At 43.1% G+C, this 24,465-nt stretch overlaps 2 protein-coding genes across 5 annotated transcripts; one reads left to right on the plus strand and one right to left on the minus strand.

The window, feature by feature from the left end:
* The first annotated feature begins 123 nt into the window (after nt 1-123).
* Nucleotides 124-15,749, plus strand: vps35 (VPS35 retromer complex component). 3 transcript variants are annotated; one of them, XM_021585935.2, is made up of 17 exons: nt 124-277; nt 1,295-1,393; nt 1,633-1,729; nt 1,879-2,002; nt 2,227-2,409; nt 2,867-3,086; nt 3,654-3,737; nt 5,336-5,445; nt 5,573-5,669; nt 5,955-6,103; nt 7,298-7,505; nt 12,115-12,270; nt 12,372-12,494; nt 12,812-12,991; nt 13,171-13,410; nt 13,850-13,993; nt 14,553-15,749. In XM_021585935.2, the coding sequence occupies exons 1-17, from the start codon at nt 275-277 to the stop codon at nt 14,730-14,732; spliced, it is 2,397 nt and encodes a 798-aa protein (XP_021441610.1). In that variant the 5' UTR covers nt 124-274; the 3' UTR covers nt 14,733-15,749. The 3 variants fall into 3 exon arrangements, with proteins under 3 accessions (XP_021441610.1, XP_021441612.1, XP_021441611.1); XM_021585937.2 differs by having other exon boundaries at nt 126-277; nt 1,310-1,393; XM_021585936.2 differs by having other exon boundaries at nt 134-277; nt 1,307-1,393.
* A 491-nt stretch (nt 15,750-16,240) lies between these two features.
* On the minus strand, nt 16,241-18,351 carry hrh3 (histamine receptor H3). Of its 2 annotated transcripts, XM_036963417.1 has the most exons (4): nt 17,950-18,351; nt 17,573-17,739; nt 17,217-17,386; nt 16,241-17,126 (listed from the first exon to the last, which is right to left on the minus strand). In XM_036963417.1, the coding sequence occupies exons 1-4, from the start codon at nt 18,284-18,286 to the stop codon at nt 16,490-16,492; spliced, it is 1,311 nt and encodes a 436-aa protein (XP_036819312.1). In that variant the 5' UTR covers nt 18,287-18,351; the 3' UTR covers nt 16,241-16,489. The 2 variants fall into 2 exon arrangements, with proteins under 2 accessions (XP_036819312.1, XP_021441613.2); XM_021585938.2 differs by having other exon boundaries at nt 16,241-17,386.
* Between the last annotated feature and the right edge of the window lie 6,114 nt (nt 18,352-24,465).

Here is a 24,465-nt window from a genome sequence, read left to right on the forward strand (position 1 = left end):
CCATTTCTACCATTTATCTTCTTAAAATCTGTTTTTTAAACCTAATCATAACCTCAACCATAACCTTAACCACACTGTTATGCCTAACCCTGACCTTAAATTAAGAACAAAAAGCAAATGGTTGTTTTCATTAATTTTTACGATATATTACGAGTTGACTTTGTGACTGTGATAACTAGTGGAAACTGGGTAGCTGGGTGGATTGATAGCAGTCACATGACTGGGAAACGATTTCAGGGTTAGCTACCAGTTTGCTGATACAAACTTGATAATCATGGTAAGTGAAACGGATAAGATAGCTACTCTTTATACGTGTGATTATTATCCATCCAATCCTTCTGTTTGAGTCATTAATTTTAGGTATTGTTTTTTTGTTATTGCTGTATGGCTGATACTGAGACTCGAAAACAGACTCAAGTTGTGTGTGGCGCTAGCTAGCTACGGCCTATCTAAAAACGACATAGCTACCTACCAGCTAGTAACTGGCTAAGGCTACTGTCGGCTAACTGTCAACACATTTTATTTTTGAAGAATCGACCGATTCGTTGTTGTCTAGCATCTCTTATGGTCGATTATATCTGTCTCATACTTTTCACAAAGTCAAAGGAGTGCAGTTTGATAGTTAGTATTTTCATGAAATGTCTAGACTGTAGTCAGTTAGCTATCTAGCTAGCTAACGGAGCTAGTAAAGATCAGCGAGTATATCGATTTAACTTGGCATATCTAACTAGCGAACAAGCTAGATAGCTAGAAATTGGTTATCTGTGACAGAGGGCCAAATATACAAACCTGGCCACCACAACTAACGTTAGCTAGCTACTTCAATAGATAGTTGATGGCTAAGCAAAGGTTTAGCCATCAGCTGTCAGTCATTTAACATTCATTCTGGTGATGTCAGTATAGCTAGACATACACATGGTTAGTGTGAACACTGCATATACGAATTAGTAGTTAATAACCACTTGATAGTCTAATGACTCAGTGCTAGCTTGCAGTCTGCACCTATTACAGTCTTGATGAGGCAAGTTAATATTTTTCACCATTTCTAATCTCAGGCCATCCAGAACGCTGACATTAGGATAACTATAAATGAGCAAAATCAATGTTTATGTTGGCCAGTACAGTACCATCAGTCATTTCATTAATTTCCTTGGGGCATAGCCAGTTTACTGAGCATCTGAGTCAATGTCATGTCTCGGCTCACTGTAACTGTAAACCACTGTAGCTATAATGGTGGAGTATGTCAGAGTAACATGCATGGCATTCCTCTGAGCTTCAGTGTGCTGTCTTTCAGCCTACCACACAGCAGTCACCCCAGGACGAGCAGGAAAAGCTACTTGATGAAGCTGTGCAGGCTGTCAAGGTCCAGTCATTTCAGATGAAACGTTGCCTGGTAAGATCTGCCTATTTCCTTCTGTCCCTTTGACTTCCTTGTCTTTTCTGTTAACAATATAGCAAATATGTATTGTGTTCTCTGACCCTCATTAGTGTATGAGAGATACACTGTTTCCTAGCCACAAGTTACACTACAGCATATTTTGGAGCAGTGTATCAGAGATTAACGTAACTGTACTGTTTACTCATATTGACTTGTTACTTGACTTGTTTGACTGCTGACACTTCCATCTGTAGGACAAGAACAAGCTGATGGATGCATTGAAACATGCATCTAACATGCTGGGCGAACTCAGGACCTCCATGTTATCGCCAAAGAGCTACTATGAACTCTGTATCCTTTCCCTGCTGCAACCTATGGATCTCTGGTCTAGACATAAAAAAAATGACTTGTTTCATTCTCCAGATCATTTGACTGTTCTAGGCATGTCCAGGTTTGGTGTTATTTACAGTTGGGCTATGAGTCCCTAATTCTGAGTGCAGACATGGCCATCTCTGACGAGCTCCACTACCTGGAGGTGTACCTGACAGATGAGTTTGCCAAGGGCAGGAAGGTGGCTGACCTCTATGAGCTGGTTCAATATGCAGGGAACATCATCCCCAGACTGTGAGTACTCAAGCACCCTAATGATTGTTTCAGCTAGTGAATAAAGTGAAGTGTAAATGGAAAGCTGCACATGTTCTCTTGGACTAGCCTACTTGTACATGTGATCAATCATGTGACAACAATGTCCTCTTTAGGCAGTGCAAACTAGATGCAGCTTGACCCTAGAGGAATAGGAAACGGGACAAGTAATGACCCCCCCCCCCCTCCCCCTCCTCTCTCCCCAGTTACCTGCTGATCACTGTGGGGGTGGTGTATGTTCGCTCCTTCCCTCAGTCGCGTAAGGACATCCTGAAGGACCTGGTGGAGATGTGTCGTGGGGTGCAGCACCCGCTGAGAGGCCTGTTCCTCAGAAACTACCTGCTGCAGTGCACCCGCAACATCCTGCCTGATGATGGGGAGCAGCTAGAGTAAGAACAAAGGGAGAATCTCAATTGCATACTCCTTGTGTCCTCTCTCCTTGCCTCTTTCACAAAACTCTTTTGGAGGAAAAGGTCAGAGGGGAGGGACCTCTGGCTTTCTCATCCAAAGGTTTTGAGAAGGAGGTGAGGAAAAAGAGGACGCAAGGAATATGTAATTGAGATCCTCTCAGTCTCTCCTCACACGGCTCCCCTCCTGAGCTGCCCCTCGCTCATTCTCATCGACCGATTCCCACTCGCAATCCAGGCCTCAGTGTGTTAACCAGACATCCTCGTTATGTTGTTTCCGTCCTCTGATTGAATGGGGATTTGAGCTCGTTGTTTAGCAGTCATCCCAGAAGTTTAAAATGTGACCGTTCAGTTATTGATTTAATGAAAGGGCCTATATACTTCCTTTTGATATATCATACTCCACCTAATGAGGATCTCATCTCTAACCTCTTTCCAGAGGGGAGGATGCGATGACGGGAGACATTAACGACTCCGTTGACTTTGTGCTGCTGAATTTTGCTGAGATGAATAAGCTGTGGGTGCGCATGCAGCACCAGGGCCACAGCCGAGACAGGGAGAAGAGGGAGAAGGAGAGGCAGGAGCTGCGCATCCTGGTCGGGACCAACCTGGTTCGACTCAGCCAGCTGGAGGGGGTCAACGTGGAAAAGTATAAACAGGTTTGTGATTGCATGTCTATATATATATGTCTAGAGCTGTACATTTTCGTGTACTGGAAGTACAATGGAACCTTTGACATTAACTCTAAATGCTGATGTATGAGTCATCTGGAACTGCCGTGAAGACTGTAGTTAATATTAATCAGAATGGTTGTTTGCCATTTTTCAGATATTGCCTTGCAAATGTATTCATGTATTTCAATTGAGAGCGTCATGCCATACAGAGGAGACTAGGAACACAGCATGCACTGTTCTAGAATAAAGAGCACCTGCAGGGTTTAGCCTTTGTTGTTTGTCTAGCTGAGGGAGTGGAGACGAGAGAAGATGATCCTTGTCAAGCTCAGAGAGGGGTTCTTAACCCTGAGCACCTCTTTTGATGTTTTATTTCTGCTATTATATCTACTTTACCTTAGAAATTATGTTTGGCAAAGAGGGATGCGGTATTGGATAAAATATTACATTGAATATGTATTACAACGTGCAGAAAATACACACATACGTAAGTCTCGTATATCTAGAGAGGATGCCCATTGTGTTGCATTGTATTTGGGTTATTTTTCTCCCCAGATTGTGCTGTCCGGTGTCCTAGAGCAGGTGGTAAACTGCCGAGATTCCCTGGCTCAAGAATATCTCATGGAGTGCATCATTCAGGTAACTACTGTTTCCAGTTTGTCATTGCGTCAAGGTTTGTAGTAGGAAATGCACACACGTGAACCAAACTCAGCAAAAAGCACTGTCAACTGCGTTTATTTTCAGCAAACTTAACTTAAATATTAAACTTAAATATTTGTATGAACATAACAAGATTCAACAACAGACAAACTGAACAAGTTCCACAGACAATGTGACTAACATAAATGGAATAATGTGTCCCTGAACAAAGAGGGGTCATAATCAACAGTCAGTATCTGGTGTGGCCACCAGCTGCGTTAAGTACTGCAGTGCATCTCCTCCTCATGGACTGCAACATATTTCCCAGTTCTTGCTGTGAGATGTTACCCCACTCTTCTACAAAGGCACCTGCAAGTTCCCAGACATTTCTGGGGGGAATGGCCCTAGCCCTCACCCTCCGATCCAACAGGTCCCAGACGTGCTCAATGGGATTGAGATCCGGGCCCTTCGCTGGCCATGGCAAGACACTGACATTCCTGTCTTGCAGGAAATCACGCACAGAACGAGCAGTATGGCTGGTGGCATTGTAATGCTGGAGGGTAATGTCAGGATGAGCCTGCAAGAAGGGTACCACATGCGGGAGGAGGATGTCTTCCCTGTAACGCACAGCGTTGAGATTGCCTGCATGATGCTGTGACACATCGCCCCAGACCATGACGGACCCTCCACCTCGATCCAGACCTCAGGCCTCAGTGTAACGTTCCTTCCTTCGACGATAAACGTGAATCCGACCATCAGCCCTGGTGAGACAAAACCTCGACACGTCAGTGAAGAACACTTTTTCCCAGTCCTGTCTGGTCCAGCGACGGTGGGTTTGTGCCCATAGGCAACGTTGTTGCTGGTGATGTCTGGTGAGGATCTGCCTTACAACAGGCCTACAAGCCCTCAGTCCAGCCTCTCTCAGCCTATTTGTGGACAGTCTGAGCACTGATGGAGGGATTGTGCTTTCCTGGTGTAACTTGGGCAGTTGTTGTTGCCATCCTGTACCTGTCCCGCAGGTGTGATGTTCCGATCCTGTGGTGGTCTTGTTACACGTGGTCTGCCACTGAGAGGACGATCAGCTGTCCGTCCTGTCTCCCTGTAGCGCTGTCTTAGGCGTCTCACAGTATGGACATTGCAATTTATTGCCCTGGCCACATCTGCAGTCCTCATGCGCAGTCCTCATGCCTCCTTGCAGCATGGCTAAGGCACGTTCACACAGATGAGCAGGGACCCTGGGCATCTTTCTTTTGGTGTTTTTCAGAGTCAGTAAAAAGGCCTCTGTAGTGTCTTAAGTTTTCATAACTGTGACCTTAATTGCTTACCGTCTGTATGCTGTTAGTGTCTTAACGACCGTTCCACAGGTGCATGTTCATTAATTGTTTGATTCATTGAACAAGCATGGGAAACGGTGTTTAAACTCTTTACAATGAAGATTTGTGACATTTGATTTTTTACGAATTATCTTTGAAAGATAGGGTCCTGAAAAAGGGATTACATTTAAAATATATTTTATTACTGATTCATCACATAGACTGGTCACATGGTAGAGGTGTCACCCTACTCTGCTGTCTCTGGCCCTTCTCCTCTTCTAATAGGTCTTCCCTGATGAGTTCCACCTTCAGACACTGAACCTATTCCTTCGTTCCTGTGCCGACCTGCATCAGCACGTCAATGTCAAAAACATCATCATCGCTCTCATTGACAGGTGACGTAAACTCTGCGACATATGATTCAATTTCAGTCAGTACACTACACACGGGATTGCACTTTTCCATTTTTCCCTTGGTGTTGTGCTGGGAACCCACTGACGCAATTGGTCTTCTCTGTTTTAGACTGGCTTTGTTTGCTCACCGAGAAGATGGACCTGGAATCCCTGCTGAAATCAAACTGTTTGATATTTTCTCCCAACAAGTAGCCACAGTTATACAGGTAAGTGATGGAGAAAGAATTTACTCTTTTTTTATTCTCCTGTCTTTATCCTGCAATCCATTTCCCCATTGATTTGGTCGTTAAAAATCCCCCTGCACATGTTCTATTGCTGTATTGTTATCTCTCACTCAAAAGACAAATTCTGGCACAACATCTAGGTCTAGTTTTCCTCTCATCGACTCAATCTCATGACCTTGATGTATGCTTAAGTTTAAGCAATTATACTGAAGTAGGCTACATTTTATACGTTATTACCTTATTTTGGATTTCATCCCCCCCCTCCAGTCCCGCCAGGACATGCCTTCGGAGGATGTGGTCTCACTACAGGTGTCCCTCATCAACCTGGCAATGAAGTGCTACCCTGACCGGGTGGACTATGTGGACAAGGTGTTGGAGAGCACAGTGGAGATCTTCAACAAGCTCAACTTGGAACAGTAAGAAGCACTACCATGTCCCCGTCTCAGTGTTACATTAGTCAATCTTCTGGGTAGTTATTTTTCTCCTTTGTTTGGTAGAGGAATTCAACGTTGCATCAGGCCAAAGATGTACATGAATGGAAATTAAAATCAAGTTATATTAGCAGGGGTTGTGTTAATGCAGAATTCTGTTTTTCACGCAGGGGAAAAAAAAATGCTAAAACGCGTAAGACATATCTTGCTGCATTTATAAACGCAGATCTGAAATGCTTCTTATTGTAATTTCAGCTCGTCAGACAAATTTTGTACTTCAGTTGCACTGATAAAAAGTTCCACTGATAAAAATGAATGAACGGGCATTCTAGCAGCAGACAGCGCTCTAACTGATGTGTAGCTACCTTTATCGGTGCAGTCTTAAATTTTACCATAGAAAAGAAGGCTAACTTCAAGCAAAACATAAGGAAATAATGTAGCTGACTACATTCTTTCTATGATAAACATTAGAAATATTATGACCATGCATCATTTTCGCCCCCCCAAAAAATGTTGCTTTTTCACACCGAATAGTGTTCCACTTCTGTTGAAAATGAAGCTTTTTTTTCTGCCAAATATTGAAGCAAAAAAAATCACAATTGACTTTCAATATAAATCATAGGCGATTTTATTGATGGACTGCGTTTTGAAAATGAAGATTTTCGAACTCTAGTGCCACCCCTGATTAGTTAAGTCCCAGCCTGCTGTGAAGGACTAAAGCTTTCAAAAGTCTACCTGTTCTGTAGTGTCTTGCATTAAAAGCTTGCTGAACATACAACCCCTAGACAGTAGAATAACCTAATTCTTCAGCAAAGTGCTAGAGTAGGCTACAATGCTTTGTTCAGCCATACTTGAGACGGAAAAGTTCACAATTCTGAAAAGAAAGACGGTTGCTGAGTACATTTTCTCATCAAAGCACTAACGAATAAAAATTTTAAAAAATATTGAAAAGTGTTATCCACGTCTATGATCTCAAATCTCTGTAAGAAGTTTGAGGTAATGTCTTAATGAATTTCCCTTTTTGCTTTAGACAAAAAACAGATAATACATTTGTTTTGCTGCCAGCATGTGATATTTAGAAGTTTATTATATTTCCCAATTTTCAAAGATGGCTGGAAAAGAACTGCCGTTGCTACTGCAGTATTTTCATTCTCAACTATTGTCTCCCTCCTTTCAAAGCATTGCAACCAGTAGCGCGGTCTCAAAAGAATTGACTAGGTTGCTGAAGATCCCAGTGGACACCTACAACAACATTCTGACTGTTCTGCAGCTCAAGCACTTCCCTCCGCTCTTCGAGTACTTTGATTACGAGTCCCGCAAAAGCATGAGCTGTTACGTTCTGAGCAACACTCTGGACTACAACACCACCATTATAGCCCAGGAGCAGGTCAGTACACACACCCCAACGCACACATACAGTACCAGTCAAAGGTTTAGACACACCTACTCATTCAAGGGTTTTTCTTTATTTTTACTATTTTCTACATTGTAGAATAATGGTGAAGACATCAAAACTATGAAATAACACATGGAATCATGTAGTAACCAAAAAAGTGTAAAACAAATCTAAATATATTTGAGATTCTTCAAAGTAGCCACCCTTTGCCTTGATGACAGCTTTGCACATGCTTGGCGTTCTCTCAACCAGCTTCACCTGGAATGCTTTTCCAACAGTCTTGAAGGAGTTCCCACATATGCTGAGCACTTATTGGCTGCTTTTCCTTCACTCTGCGGTCCAACTCATCCCAAACCATCTCAATTTGTTTGAGGTCGGGTGATTGTGGAGGCCAGGTCACCTGATGCAGCACTCCATCACTCTCCTTCTTGGTCAAATAGCACTTACACAGCCTGAAGGTGTGTTGGGTCATTGTCCTGTTGAAAAACAAATTATAGTCTCCCTAAGTGCAAAGCAGATGGGATGGCTGCAGAATGCTGTGGTAGCCATGGTGGTTAAGTGTGCCTTGAATTCTAAATAAATCACTGACAGCATCACCAGCAAAGCACACCCACACCACCACACAACCTCCTCCATGCTTCACGGTGGGAACCACACATGCAGAGATCATCTGTTCACCTGCTCTGCGGCTCACAAAGACACAGTGGTTGGGACCAAAAATCTCAAATTTGGCCTCATCAGCCTAAAGGCATATTTCCACCGGTCTAATGTCCATTGCTTGTGTTTCTTGTCCCAAGCAAGTCTCTTCTTCTTATTGGTGTCCTTTAGTCGTGGTTTCTTTAGAGCAATTCAACCATGAGGCCTGATTCACACAGTTTCCTCTGAACAGTTGATGTTGAGTTGCAGTTAACTTTAATGAACTTGTCCTCTGCAGCAGAAGTAACTCTGGGTCTTCCTTTCCTGTGGCGGTCCTCGTGAAATCCAGTTTCATGATGGCGCTTAATGGGTTTTGCAACTACACTTGAAGAAACTTTAAAAGTTCTTGACATTTTCCAGATTGACTGACCTTCATGTCTTAAAGTAATGATGGACTGTCATTTCTCTTTGCTTATTTGAGCTGTTCTTGCCATAATATGGACTTGGTATTTTACCAAACAGGGCTTTCTTCTGTATACCACCCCTACCTTGACACAAAACAACTAATTGGCTCAAAAGCATTAACCTTTCTGATCTCCCCATCCCGGATCCGGGTTCGTGAATACAGACTCAAGCTCATTACCATAACGCAACGTTAACTATTCATGAAAATCGCAAATCAAATGAAATAAATATGCTAGCTCTCAAGCTTAGCCTTTTGTTAACAACACTGTCATCTCAGATTTTCAAAATATGCTTCTCAACCATTGCAAAACAATCATTTGTGTAACAGTATTGATGGCTAACGTAGCATTTAGCATTAGCATTCAGCTGGCAACATTTACACAAAAAAACAGAAAAGCATTCAAAAAAATCATTTACCTTTGAAGAACTTCAGATGTTTTCATTGAGGAGACTCTCAGATAGCAAATGTTCAGTTTTTCCTGAAAGATTATTTGTTTAGGACAAATCGCTCCGTTTTCTGCGTCACGTTTAGCTATGAAAAAACCCCTGTATCCAGGATTGTGTAAATCTATCAGCAAGCTCATTAGCATAACACAACGTTAACTATTTATGAAAATCGCAAATGAAATGAAATAAATATGCCATCTCTCAAGCTTAGCCTTTTGTAAACAACACTGTCATCTCAGATTTTCAAAATATGCTTCTCAACCATAGGAAAACAATCATTTGTGTAAAAGTAGCTAGCTAGAGTTAGCATTTCGCGTTAGCATTTAGCGTTAGCATTAGCGTTAGCATCCAGCACGCAACATTAACAAAAACATAAAAGCCTTCAAATAAAATCATTTACCTTTGAAGAACTTCTGATGTTTTCAATGAGGATACTCTCAGTTAGATAGCAGATGCTCAGTTTTTCCAAAAAGATTCCTTGTGTATTAGAAATAGCTCCGTTTTATACATCACATTTGGCTACCAAAAAAAATCCATAAATTCAGTCCTCAAAACGCAAACTTTTTTCCAAATTAACTCCATAATATCGACTGAAAACATGGCAGACGTTGTTTAGAATCAATCCTCAAGGTGTTTTTCACATATCTCTTCATTGATACATCGTTCTTGGAAACATGGTTTCTCTCCTGAATCCCAGGAGAAAATGCCTGCACCTGAAGATTACGCACAAATTTAGACAAAGGACACCGGGCGGACCTCTGGAAAATGTAGTCTCTTATGGCCAATCTTCCAATGATATGCCTACAAATACGTCACAATGCTGCTAAGACCTTGGGCGAACGACAGAAAGTGTAGGCTCATTCGTTGCGCAATCACAGCCATATAAGGAGAGAATGGAAAACAGAGCTTCAGAAATTCTGCTAATTCCTGGGTGATGCATCATCTTGGTTTCGCCTGTAGAATGAGTTCTGGGGCACTTACAGACAAAATCTTTGCAGATTCTGAAACTTCAGAGTGTTTTCTTTCCAAAACTGTCAAGAATATGCATAGTCGAGCATCTTTTCGTGACAAAATATCGCGCTTAAAACGGGAACGTTTTTTATCCAAAAATGAAATAGCGCCCCTAGAGCTCTAAGAGGTTAAGAAGGAAAGAAATTCCACAAATGTACTTTTTTAACAAGGCACACGTGTTAATTGAAATGCATTCCAGGTGACTACCTCATGAAGCTGGTTGGGAGAACGCCAAGCGTGTGCAAAGCTGTCATCAGGGCAAAGAAAGGGTGGCTACTTTGAAGAATCTCAAATGTAAAATATATTTTGATTTGTTTAACACTTTTCTGGTTGCTACATGATTCCATATGTGTTATTTCATAGTGTTGATGTCTTCACTATTATTCTACAATGTAGAACATTTTGAAAATAAAGAAAAACCCTTGAATGAGTAGGTGTCTTAACTTTTGACTGGCACTGTACACACACACACTGATATATGCTACTTACTTACATTTTTGCACATTACATATTGAGCTGTGTTCTTTCCCATAAGTGTTTTCTTGTTGGGCTCTTTTTTTTTACCTTTATCTGTTTAGGTAAGCATCCACAAAAGGCTCTTTGTATTGTATACTTCCAAGCAGTCTGCCTACATATTTTCATCAATTCTCTTCAAGATATTGGCAGTTCAAGGCACATTAACCTTTTCTAACTTTTCTATTTGGAAAAGGTCAATGTGAACCATGATTCAGAGCACGTCTTTTCTAAGAGAGCTCTTAGTGGGACTCCCAAGAAAACGTTGATTTCCCATTAATGCCATAAGAGGCCTTTTTAAAAAATAAAAATAAAAGCTTTTCTCTCAAACTTATATAACTATCTTCACCCATACCTTTTTGACCGTGATATAACTTCAACTCTATTACAATATACTTGCCGTTTTGTTGATTTTTATTTATTTATTTAAAAGATATATATATTTTTTTGCTTCTTTTTGACCTTTCCAGTCTGCTCATGAAAGCTTATTGATGATAGTGCCTTCAGAAAGTATTTACACCCCTTTTTACTTTTTGCACATTTTATTATGTTACAAAGTGGGATATTTTATTTATTTAATGGTCTTTTTTTGTCAACGGTTCACACATAATACTCTGTAATGTCAAAGTGGAAAATTCAATTATTTTGAAATTGATTAGATAAGTATTCAACCCCCTGAGTCAATACATGTTACAATCACTTTTGGCAACGATTACAGCTGTGAGTGTTTTTGGGTCAGTCCCTAAGAGCTTTGCAAACCTGGATTGAATAATATTTGCACATTTATTATTTAAAAATTCTTCATGCTCTGTCAAGTTGGTTATTGGTCATTGCTTGATCGTCATTTTCAACTCTTGCCTTGGAGTTTCAAGACAATTTGGCAAAACTGTAACTAGGCCACTCGGGAACATTCAATGTCTTCTTGGTAAGCAACTTCGGTGTAGATTTGGCCTTATTTCCCTGCTGAAAGGTGAATTTGTCTTCCAGTTTCTGTTGGATTTTGCGTGTGCTTAGCTCTATTACGTTTATTTTTATCCTAAATAACTTCCTAGTCCTTCCTGATGACAAAGCATACCCATAACATGATGCAGCCACCACCATGCTTGAAAATGTGAAGAGTGGTACTCAGTGACGTGTTGTTGGATTTGCCCCAAATATAACGTTGTGTATTCAGGACAAAAAGTAAATTTATTTGCCACATTTTTAGCAGTATTACTTTAGTGCCTTATTGTCAACAGGATGTATGATTTAGAATATTGTTATTCTGTACAGGCTTCCTCCTTTTCACTGTCATATAGGTTAGTATTCTGAGGTAACTACAATGTGGTTGATCCATCCTCAGCTTTCTCCTATCACAGCCATTAAACTCTGTAATTGCTTTAAAATCACCATTGGCCTCAGTGACAGTCTCAATTTGATCCATTTGTATTTCGGGCTGTAATAACAATATGTGGAAAAAGTCAAGAGGACTTTCTGAAAGCACTGTAAATATCTCACTGCTGAAGCACCGCTTTCGCTCTCCCTCAAGGTGGATGCCATCTTGACCCTGGTGTCGACACTGATCCAGGACCAGCCAGACCAGCCCGCTGAAGACCCCGACCCAGAGGACTTTGCTGAGGAGCAGAGCCTTGTGGGTCGCTTTATCCATCTGCTGCTTTCCGACGACCCCGACCAACAGTATCTGGTAAGCCTAGCTCACCGTACAGTTGAATTCCGGCACAGTATCCATGTGTTTTCAGGAGACGTGTTTTATGTGTTAATGGAGGTCTCCGTCATGTTCTTCAGATCCTGAATACAGCCAGGAAGCACTTTGGTGCTGGGGGGAACCAGAGGATTCGCTACACTCTTCCACCGCTGGTGTTTGCTGCCTATCAGCTGGCCTTCCGCTACAAAGAGAACTCTTCATCAGTACGTAACCCTTACCCTAACTACACGGAACAAAAATATAAACGCAAAGGGTTGGTCCCATTTTTCGTGAGCTGAAATACAAGATCCCAGAAATGTTCCATACACACGAAATGTTCCATACACACGTTTTAGAGAATTTGGAAGTACATCCAACCGGCCTCACAACTGCCGACCGTAACTATAGAACTCCACCTCCTGCTTCTCCACCTGCGGGATCGTCTGAGATCAGTATACATATAGTTTTAGGAAGAGGATGATTTATAATAAACAGGAAGGTGGATTTGAACTGTTTCCTCTTTGTTGAACACGTCCCACAGGATGATAAATGGGAGAAGAAGTGCCAGAAGATCTTCTCATTTGCCCACCAAACCATCAGTGCTCTGATCAAGGCTGAGCTGGCTGAGCTGCCCCTCAGACTCTTCCTACAGGGGGCACTGGCCGCTGGAGAGATTGGCTTCGAGAACCACGAGACTGTGGCCTACGAGTTCATGTCACAGGTACAGGGGACAAAATGGGTTGAGAATGTGACATATTGGATAGAGGGAGGGAGGTCACTACCCCTCTTTGCTTTAGGTTTACTTGTGCCCTGTGTTGGTAGCAATGATCCACTGATTTTGGTGAGGAATTTTTCTATATCTGTTTTCTCTGAGAACCCCCTCCTCCCTCCCTCACCCAGGCCTTCTCCCTGTATGAGGATGAGATCAGCGACTCCAAGGCTCAGCTAGCAGCCATCACGCTGATCATCGGCACGTTTGAGAGAACGAAATGCTTCAGCGAGGAGAACCACGAACCGCTGAGGACACAGTGTGCACTCGCCGCCTCCAAACTGCTCAAGAAGCCAGACCAGTGTCGGGCTGTCAGCATCTGTGCACACCTCTTCTGGTCCGGACGCAACACTGAAAAGAATGGAGAGGAGGTGGGGGTTGTGATCACAAAGTGGAGGAATACATATAATTATTGTGTAGAAAGAGTGCAGTACTAAAGATGGTGTCGCCATAGTAACAGGACATGCAGTAACAGTCTAGTAACCAAGTTTTGAGACGTATTTATTTTATTTAACCTTTATTTAAGACTGATTGCCTTGCTTTGTCTTCTGTTCCGATGAGAGGTTAAAAAAAACATCTTTTTTTAAAAAGCGGGGTGGTAATTCTAAGGTTCCTTGTGTATAATGACATACATAATCAGAGTATTGAAGCGTGAGAAATGCAGGACGAGGTTCTCTTTGTTCTATGATTGGTTGCTGCTGAAGTGACTACGAACACGTAGCACTTTCAACTTCCTCTTTCTTCATTACAGGTGGCATGTGTGTGAATGCGTGGTAGAGTTTTACATCTCGCCTGTGTCTCTGTCCTCAGATTCGTGACGGGAAGAGGGTGATGGAGTGCTTAAAGAAGGCCCTGAAAATCGCCAACCAGTGCATGGACCCGTCATTGCAAGTGCAGCTCTTCATTGAGATCCTGAACAGATACGTCTGTTTCTACGAAAGAGAGAATGACGCGGTATGTGCACATTTCTTCCCTCTTGTCGTCCTCATCTGGACTACCACTCATTCCTGACACGCTTGTTCAGAACCAGGCCTACATTATGAAATCCTGATGTCTTTTCAACGCACTTCAAGTGCAGACGGTCACATTGAGCTCCCTGGAGAGGTGCCATCCAATCTCCCCTGTTCTCTGAGTTTATTGGAACAGTGTTAGGACTTGCTAGGACTCCAAGTTGACGCCCACTGTTGGTGGTTATTTACCAGCATGGGAAGGACAGGAGGCTACAGCTCACCCGCCCACTCTCCTCAGATAGACACCCCATCTGCATCAGGGGGTTCTTTTTAACAGCTAGAGAGGGTACTAGGCCTCCAGGGACTGAGAACAGGGGCTCCATAGTCATGACAATTTCAGACACTAACATAATTTTTCCCGCTTAATCATTGTATAACTTTTGTTTTATAACTGAGTATATTTATGCAATCTACAGTAGGTAACACATTGTTGTTTTTTCTAACTAATTTCAACCTGTTTGAAATTATTATTTAAGATCATGAAACGTCTTGATCCCCTGTAGGTGACAGTCCAGGTTCTGAACCAGCTGATCCAGAAGATCCGAGAGGACCTACCAAACCTGGAGGCCAGCGAGGAGACTGAGCAGATCAACAAACACTTCCACAACACACTGGAGCACCTGCGTCTGCAGAGAGAGTCGCCGGAGGCCGAGGGACCTGCTTATGAGGGCCTGGTGCTGTAGGGCTCGCTACACTTATAAAAAAAATATCTATATATATTTACACAGACACATGTACACTCACACCAGGGTATTCCATCCATTAGGGAAAAATGCCATTCCCACCAACAACACCTGCCTTCCATCTCCCTTTCTCTATCCTTTTCTCCTCACTCTTCTTCCTTCTATCATCCCTCTTTATTTCATGTTACCATTTTTAGCATAAGGTGTTGCATTTAATGGTGTTGCTTTTGAGAATACATGGTGTACAGGCTGCGGTTTGCCTTGCACTTCCTGCGTGTTGTCATTCCTTCATATTTGACCATTTCTGTCGTCCGTCGTCACCCTCAGAAGGAGATTATATAGCCAGTGGAAGCACATGTTTAAACTTTGACCCCTACTCGCCTCCCCTCTGTCTGTATGTCATAATTTCATGGTCATGCAGAATAATGAATTAATGCCTGTTTTTAGAGAATGTCGCGTCATTACGAGGTCGTACTGGGGAGAGTTATTCCATTGACCTCACGCTGTGACCCAACAACCCCTTCTCCTCCACGGACTAACACCTGGGCTGTAGATTTTCCTTTGCCCTCCTCTCTCAACAACTTCACTCATTTGGCTTGAGCTTTTTTTTTTTTTTTTTCTGGTTGCAGCCTTCTGTGGTTGACAGCCATTTGTAGAGTTAAGTGGCGTGCGTTGGTGCATGCTTTTACATAGACCTGCTCTGGCTATCTCCATGAGTGGTAGGAGGAACTGATGTGTATGATGCCCCTTTTTGTCACTGGAGCTTATGCAGTGGCGGCTAACCTTCATTTCTTTGACGTCCACATTGATTAAAAGATCTTCGTTGGAGCTGGGTTCTATTCATCTCGTTGTCTTCTGGATTTTGAACCCTATGTATTGTATGTATGACCTACTTGTAAATCAGCAAAAACAGAATAAGTATCATCAATATGTCATTTGCACAAATAAACAAATTGATATTAACCCTACATGTCAATATGTCATTTGCACAAATAAACAAATTGATATTAAACCATGTCCAACTTTTAGTGTCCATCTTCTGTTATGCTGCAGATTACTAGCCTGTAGTTTTGAGTCGGTGCACTGAAGTGCAAATGAGGGGAGATTCACATTTGTTTACAGAATGACTCACTGAGTGCTATGAAAGACAAGGTTATTAAGGGTGTATTTTTAGAAACACTATTTTGGTTGTGTTTTCTACCATTCAGTATGGTATGGTCAATGTATTTAGTTGTGACTCGTGCTTAACAAATGAGTTTCAATTAGCTATCTACTGACTGCTGCTGTTAACCAGTTTCATGTCATCCGTTGCTAGGTGACTGTTCAATGGAGACAGGCTCTCGTTGGTGGCCAGAGGAATCATTTTCACAGCTGGCAACATGTTTTTCTTTGTCATTAAGCTAAGAGTTGGTGCCTATACTATATAAAGGCTAACATACTGTGTTACAAGGTTTTGAACACTGGTGCCAGATGTCTAAAGTAGATGCCAGGAAAATAAACAGTGGAGGTGAGTGGCTGCATGTATTTATTGTTCAATGTAAAACAGACATTACATGTGTTCTAAAATAACTAATACACGTAAGATCTGCAAACACGCACATACTACACAGAAATACAAGACAATAGTCATGGTGACCATCTGTACCCAGTGTTGTGCAACACTCATACGACCTGTCCACCTACGTTGACATGAGACAACTGATCAAGTGTAAAACTGTCAAAACGAGGCCATAGTTGTCAGTGCAAATTGGTCATGCTTAATACATTTGTTCAATATACTGTGGCTGAATTTTAATCTTGGTGGTACAAAGCAGTTTTCTGAAAGCCTTTCTGAAGCTAGTGTGACACAGCGGGTAAAGGACAGGGTTGATGGAGGAGTTGACCCACAGTAGCCAGAAAGAGATTTCATACAGGTAGTGCTGGACACACTGGGCATGACACGCGGCGCGGATGATCATTAAAAGTGTGTAGGGAGCCCAGCACAGGCCAAATACACACACAATCACTGCCAGGGACTTGGCAACCTTCTTGTCCTTTGAGAGACGGAAACGACTGGCAGCTACTTCAGACCGGCTGCGCTGTTTACTGAACGAGTGCTCCGTAGCCTGGAACCGCGTCCTCCTGGAATGCTGGACCACATCACCCACTTGCAGTGGAGGAAGGTCCAGAATACTGCGGTCCTTACTTCTCTCATTGTTGCTGTTCCCAGTTACTGCTGACACTTTAGCAGTAGATAGAATACCTCCTAACCTGGCAGAATTGTTTGGGATGCTTGGAGCTTCACCTTCCACTGGTCTGACGAAGAATACATGCTGAACTCCAGCTTTCAGGGCCTCCATCTCACTGTCCCCAGGCCCCTCGACAGGCTGCTCATCCCTCACCTGGTTCCGCCTCCTGATGTTGATGTAGATGCTGATGTTGAAGTACATGACAGTAACAAATGGGGTGAAAAACTCAACAGTGGATGCTGTCATCAAGAAATACCAGTTGAAGTAAAACTCTGCGTGGCACTCTTTGTCGGGCACCACGCTACTACCAGCGATGTACTCCCAGATAATGATCGCTGGCCCATAGAGTAGGAAAGCAGCCAGCCAAACACTCAGCATCTTCAGAACAGCCTCCCGGGTCAAACCTTTCTGACACCTGTAGCTCACCTGATACAGAAAGAAAGGAATGGTGGAATTTTTTTAATGGAGTGTACACAGGTTCTTGGTGCACTAAATACAATATTTCAGTTATCATTTTTGATATGGCTTTACATTTCATTGCTCCCATCACTAGCAGGCAGTTGGAAATGAAACCTGCTGCAGGAAAGGATAACCGTGCGTAAATGCTCTCACCGCGCTGGTGACAGATATAAATCTGTCGAAGCTGATCAGGACGATGTTGAACACTGATGCCGTGCATAAAGTATAGTCCACCACCAGCCATATCTTGCACAGACCTCGTCCGAGTCTCCACTCGCCGGTAATGACATAGGGGATATACGCAGGAATGCAAAAGCCTCCTGCAGGTGGGATGGAACACAAATGTTACGCACGACTATTAATTAAACACGCATATGAAACGCGTTTTAAAATATTTTGGCAACATAGAACATTACAGAGAGAAAATATGTATGGGCAGCAGTTGCTTATGAATCATGCACAACAGTATGTATACCTTCACAACAGTGGCACACAATGCATTTGCTCACGCAACACATTTACGCACTCACCAACGAGTAAATCGGCAATGGCCAAATTAAAAAAGAAAAAGTTCCCTTGAGTTCGCAAACTTTTCTCCACCACAAAGGCTAATATTACAAGTGCGTTGCCTAGCACAGTGGCGAAGACCAGAAGCGTCATGAGCACGGCCAAGAACACCGAGGTAGACGGAGAGAATTGTCCATAATGCGAACGCGGGTTCGCAGGCATCTCCATATCGCCAAGCGCTGTGGCGTTTCCCTGGGTAACCACAGACCAGTTGAGCATCTCATTCGATTTCCAATGCGAAGTGACGGCCATGGAAGATCCAGCACCCATCAATAAAGATTCGGGTTGCATGGTCCCCATTTTTTAAAATTATATTAGCTTAACCAGACAACTTCAATAGCATGTAAAAGCTAACATGTTCGCGTGAAGACTGAAAACGAGGAGGAAAATACAGTTTTTATAGGCTGCAGCCTACATAAAACGAGAGCTGCGTTTTTATTGGTTGTTTTGCAGTGCATGTGAGAACTGAAAAAAACAGGACATATGATGCCTATCTCCTACGTCTGTCTGAGCAGACATTTTATAAAGACCGTGAAATAAAGATTAGAATTGTGAATTCCATAGAATACACAACATTTGAAAGCATATTGGTGTTCTGTATTTCTTTCTAAACATAACTTTTGCTTTTAGAAAATATGAATTTCCAAAGCAAAAATAAATGACAATTTCTGAAAGGTATTCCTGGAAATTATTATTTAAAAAAAATCTGATTTCATGTTAATATTAATATTGTGTCAGAGCATCTGGCTATACTAAACAAAAATATAAACGCAACATGCAACAATTTAAAATATTCTACTGAATTGCAGTTCATCTGGAAATAATCTACGGATTTCACATGAGCCCTGACCGTAGAGAGCTTTTTATGTCTCTATTTTTGGGTTGGTCAGGGTGTGATTTGGGTGGGCATTCTATGTTATTTTTCTATGTGTTTGTATTTCTTTGTTTTGGCCGGGTATGGTTCTCAATCAGGGACAGCTGTCGATCGTTGTCTCTGATTGAGAACCATACTTAGGTAGCCTTTTCCCACCCGTGTCTTGTGGGTATTTGATTTCTGTTTAGTGTTTTTCACCTTTCAGGACTGTTTCGGTTATTCTCTTTGTTATTTTTGTATTTAGTGTTCAGTGTCAATAAACAAACATGAACACGTACCACGCTGCGCTTTGGTCCTCACCTTCTTCCACCAACAGCCGTTACAGAACTACCCACCACCAAAGGACCAAGCAGCGTGGTGAAAGAGACTCCTGGACAGGTGAGCAGCGTTATTTGGACTATGAGACAACCTGGGAGGAGGTAGAAAGGTGGTCGGTCGATCCAGGGAGAGTGCCGGAGCCCGCCTGGGATTCTCTGGAACAGTGCGAGGAGGGATACCAGAGAATGGAGTTGGCAACAGGAACACGGCTGGCAAGGAAGCCCGAGAGGCAGCCCCCCTTAAAAAAAAATTGGGGGGGTGGCACACGGTGAGTGTGGCAGAGTCAGGTTGGAGACCTGAGCCCACTCCCCGTGCTTACCGTGGCGAGCATGGGATTGGTCAGGCCCCGGGCTATGGGGTGATGCGAACTGTGTCTCGGCCAAGTATTCACAGGTAGGTGTGCTCGGTGCCAGCGTCCCGCATTTGCCGGGTGGAAACTGGCATCCAGCCAGAACAGCTGGGGCCAGCTCTGCGCTCGAGACCGCCAGTGCGCCTCCAAGGTCCAGTGTATACGGTGCCTCGGTCACGGAAGAGGCCTCCTGGATGTCTCCCCAGCCTGGTGAGTCCTGTGCCTGCTCCCAGAGCCAGGTCTCCTGTGTGTATCCCCAGCCTGGTGAGTCCTGTGCCTCCCTCGAGCCCGGAGCTGCCAGAGTCTCCCTCGAGCCCGGAGCTGCCAGAGTCTCCCTCGAGCCCGGAGCTGCCAGAGTCTCCCTCGAGCCCGGAGCTGCCAGAGTCTCCCTCGAGCCCGGAGCTGCCAGAGTCTCCCTCGAGCCCGGAGCTGCCAGAGTCTCCCTCGAGCCCGGAGCTGCCAGAGTCTCCCCTCGATCCCGGAGCTGCCAGAGTCTCCCGCCTGTCCAGAGCCTGCAGTGCAGCCTTCCGTTCCAGAGGTGCCCTCCGTTCCAGAGGCGCCTTCCACGAGGGCCGGGGTCGGCGTTGAGGGTCCCCGCTCTAGCGGCGTTACCTAAGTGGGCCGAGCCAGAGGTGGAGCGGGGTCCACGTCCCTCACCAGAGCTGCCACCGCGGAGTAATGCCCACCCAGACCCTCCCCTATAGGTTCAGGTTTTGTGGCCGGAGTCCGCACCTTTTTGGGGGGGTACTCTCACGCCCTGACCGTAGAGAGCTTTTTATGTTTCTACTTTTGGGTTGGTCAGGGTGTGATTTGGGTGGGCATTCTATGTTATTTTTCTATGTGTTTGTATTTCTTTGTTTTGGCCGGGTATGGTTCTCAATCAGGGACAGCTGTCGATCGTTGTCTCTGATTGAGAACCATACTTAGGTAGCCTTTTCCCACCTGTGTCTTGTGGGTATTTGATTTCTGTTTAGTGTTTATCACCTTTCAGGACTGTTTCGGTTATTCCCTTTGTTTTTTTGTATTTAGTGTTCAGTGTCAATAAACAAACACTGCCACCATGGGGTATATACTGTTTACAACGTTGACATCAGCAAACTGCTCGCCCACACGACGCCATACATTGCGCTTTGGTCCTCACCTTCTTCCACCAACAGCTGTTACAATCTGTTGGTCACAGATACCTTAAAAAAAAGGTAGGGGCGTGGATCAGAAATCCAGTCAGTCCTCACCTTCTTCCACCAACAGCTGTTACAATCTGTTGGTCACAGATACCTTAAAAAAAAGGTAGGGGCGTGGATCAGAAATCCAGTCAGTATCTGGTGTTACCACCATTTGCTTCTTTCAGCATGACATCTCTTTCGCATTGAGTTGATCAGGCTGTTGATTGTGGCCTGTGGAATGTTGTGCCACTCCTCTTCAATGGCTGTGAGAAGGTGCTGGATATTGGCAGGAACTGGAACACGTTGTCGTACACATCAATCCAGAGCATCCCAAACATGCTCAATGGGTGACATGTCTGGTGAGTATGCAGGCCATGGAAGAACTGTGACATTTTTAGCTTCCAGGAATTGTGTACAGATCCTTGCGACATGGGAGTGTGCATTATCATGTTGAAACATGAGCTGATGGAGGTGGGTGAATGGCACGACAATGAGCCTCAGGATCTCGTCACGGTATCTCTGTGCATTCATATTGCCATCCATAAAATGCAGTTGTGTTTGTTGTCCGTAGCTTATGCCTGCCCATACCATGACCCCACTGCCACCATGGGGTATATACTGTTTACAACGTTGACATCAGCAAACTGCTCGCCCACACGACGCCATACATTCTCTAAAACGACGTTGGAGGTAGCTTATGGTAGACAAATTAACATTCAATCATCTGGCAATAGCTCTGCTGGAAATTCCTGCAGTCAGCATGCTCCCACAACTTGAGACATCAACAACTTGTGTAGTGTGACAAAACTGCACATTTAGAGTGGCCTTTTATTGTCCGCAGCACAACGTACACCTGTGTAATGATCATGCTGTTTAATCAGTTTGTTGATATGCCACACCTGTCAGGTGGATAGATTATTTTGGCGAAGGAGACATGCTCACTAACAGGGATGTAAACAAATTTTTGGGCTAAATTTGAGAGAAAAAAGCTTTTGTGTGTGTGTGGAACATTTCTGGGATCTTGTATTTCAGTTCATGAAACATGGGACCAATGCTTTACATGTTTAGTTTATATTTTTGTTCCGTGTAGATTCATTGTGTTCTCCACATATGGTGAAACACTCAAAGTGCATGGTAAATTACAGTATTTTCTATGCTCAGTGACATTGTGGACATTGATGTACAGAAACCTTAGCTTATGGACCAGCTTCAGACTGGAACTCAGGAGGACCGTTGCAGCTTTCATCTATGTACTATTGAATGGAGACAGGTTTAGTTTTTTAGAAAGAGTAAAAAACAAGGGGGCTGGAGTGCACGGCTTTGACCTGACATGGGGACCAGTGGTCGAGTGCTATTTTTGTAGGTGCCGGAGTAAATTTCACATTTTTATTTTGTCATCGTTTCTCAATTAACCGACATCATTTTTAGAATGGACATACAATGCATCATCCAAATTGCAGATTGTCTATGCTTACACACAGTGGCTCAAATAGGGCTAATTTTCTGTTTTTATAAAATCCTAAAACACCAAATTAGGTCTACCTTATTATAAATTAGGCCAGTGGTAGGCAACTAGACATCACTGCGGGATGGATGGTCAGGCCGGAACATAATTATAATAATTTGTACACTGCAAATTGTATTTGAAAATAATAATTTCATGCCTATATTACTTTGAGACACAATCACATATATCTCTTTTTTTATTTGTGGGAATACTTTGGAACAGACACAACACAGCACTACACCACTGCTGGTGACCGACATGAAACAACTTAGGAGCAAAATATATATAAAAGTGTCACATTGTTGACAGAACCGCAAGCAGCAATGAAAAGTGCAATTTTGACAGATGAAGTACATGAGTACACTCTAAAAAAATTGTTTGGATGACCCAACTGCTGGGTTACAGGCATTGGGCAACTTAGTGGGGTTGTTTTCTTTAAAAAAAGAGCAAAGTTGGGTTGTTGATGCTGTGTTATTATTAAGATATGATCCAGTGGGTCAGATAAGAAGGTAGGCATAGCTTAGTAGGGACGTGGCTTTCAGATATTGTTATTTTTGGCTACTTGTGAGAGTAAATGTCATTGCTGTTCCTCTGTTCTGTTGTATTCTTAGCACATAAAAAATTGTTGGCACTAACTTATGTCCCCCCTCCCCGTCTTCCTATCGTAAAACTTCAAAGAAAATACAATTTCAGATAGTAAAATTAACTTATGTCCCTCTACTTCTCTCTCTCTACCCCCTCCCCCTCTTCCTATTGCAAAATTTCAAAGAAAATTATATTTCAGGCAGTTTAGAAGCTTTTATCAGGCTTACAGAAGTGTATATGTTCCTTAAGAGATAATGCAAGTCCCAATGTTGGGATAGTTACCACTTTATTACAATATGTAATAAATAATCACAATAGTATTAATATTATATTAGAATATGTAATATGCTAAAATATATAAGAAACGTTTAAAATTGCAGTGTACAGTCGTGGTCAAAAGTTTTGAGAATTACACAAATATACATTTTCACAAAGTCTGCTGCCTCAGTTTGTGTGATGGCAATTTGCATAAACTCCAGAATGTTATAAAGAGTGATCAGATGAATTGCAATTAATTGCTAAGTCCCTCTTTGCCACGCAAATGAACTGAATCCCCAAAAAACATTTCCACTGCATTTCAGCCCTGCCACAAAAGGACCAACTGACATCATGTCAGTGATTCTCTCGTTAACACAGGTGTGAGTGTTGACGAGGACAAGGCTGGAGATCACTCTGTCATGCTGATTGAGTTCGTATAACAGACTGGAAGCTTCAAAAGGAGTGTGGTGCTTGGAATCATTGTTCTTCCTCTGTCAACCATGGTTACCTGCAAGGAAACACGTGCCATCATCATTGCTTTGCACAAAAAGGGCTTCACAGGCAAGGATATTGCTGCCAGTAAGATTGCACCTAAATCAACCATTTATCGGATCATCAAGAACTTCAAGGAGAGCGGTTCAATTCCTGTGAAGAAGGCTTCAGGGCACCCAAGAAAGTCCGGCAAGCGCCAGGACCGTCTCCTAATGTCACGTCCTGACCTTTAGAGATCCAATTTATGTCTCTATTTGGTTTGGTCAGGGTGTGATTTGGGGTGGGTATTCTATGTTCTATTATTTGTATTTCTATGTTTTGGCCGGGTAGGGTTCTCAATCAGGGACAGTTGTCTATCGTTGTCTCTGATTGAGAACCATACATACTGTGATTAAAAAAAATGGTTTTACTTTTAAATTCAATTCTTTAAGAGTTTTTCCTGTTTAAGTATTATTTTAGTATTTTGATACTTTGTGCAAGGCAATTCATGAGCATTAAAAAAATTGTGGATGGGTCCTTCCGAGTGGCGCAGCGGGCAGTAAGACACTGCATGCAGTGCAACCTGCGGTGTTACAGATGCTGGTTTGATACCCATATGTGTCGCAACCGGCGCGCCCGGGAGACCCACCACGGTCATGATACACTAGCACAGGCTGCGGCGCAGTGAAACACCGCTTCCCATTCAAATCAATGGAAGGGAGGCGGAGAGGGCGGGGGACCTTTGGGTGGCGTGGGAGGCGGTGAAAAATAAACTTTTCCCAACTGTGCAAATCACCAGCGGTGTCCGCTGGATGATGACCAATCATGTCGAGTGGTTCCCATGACGAATTTGACTCTACGCTACCCAAGGCTAGAGACGTTCTTCAGCAAAGATGGCTGACAAAAATGCTTTTATGGTAGTACATGTAAGTGACTATAACGTCATAATGAATC

Source organism: Oncorhynchus mykiss, chromosome 26 (assembly GCF_013265735.2).
Source record: "Oncorhynchus mykiss isolate Arlee chromosome 26, USDA_OmykA_1.1, whole genome shotgun sequence".
NCBI lineage: Eukaryota > Metazoa > Chordata > Actinopteri > Salmoniformes > Salmonidae > Oncorhynchus > Oncorhynchus mykiss.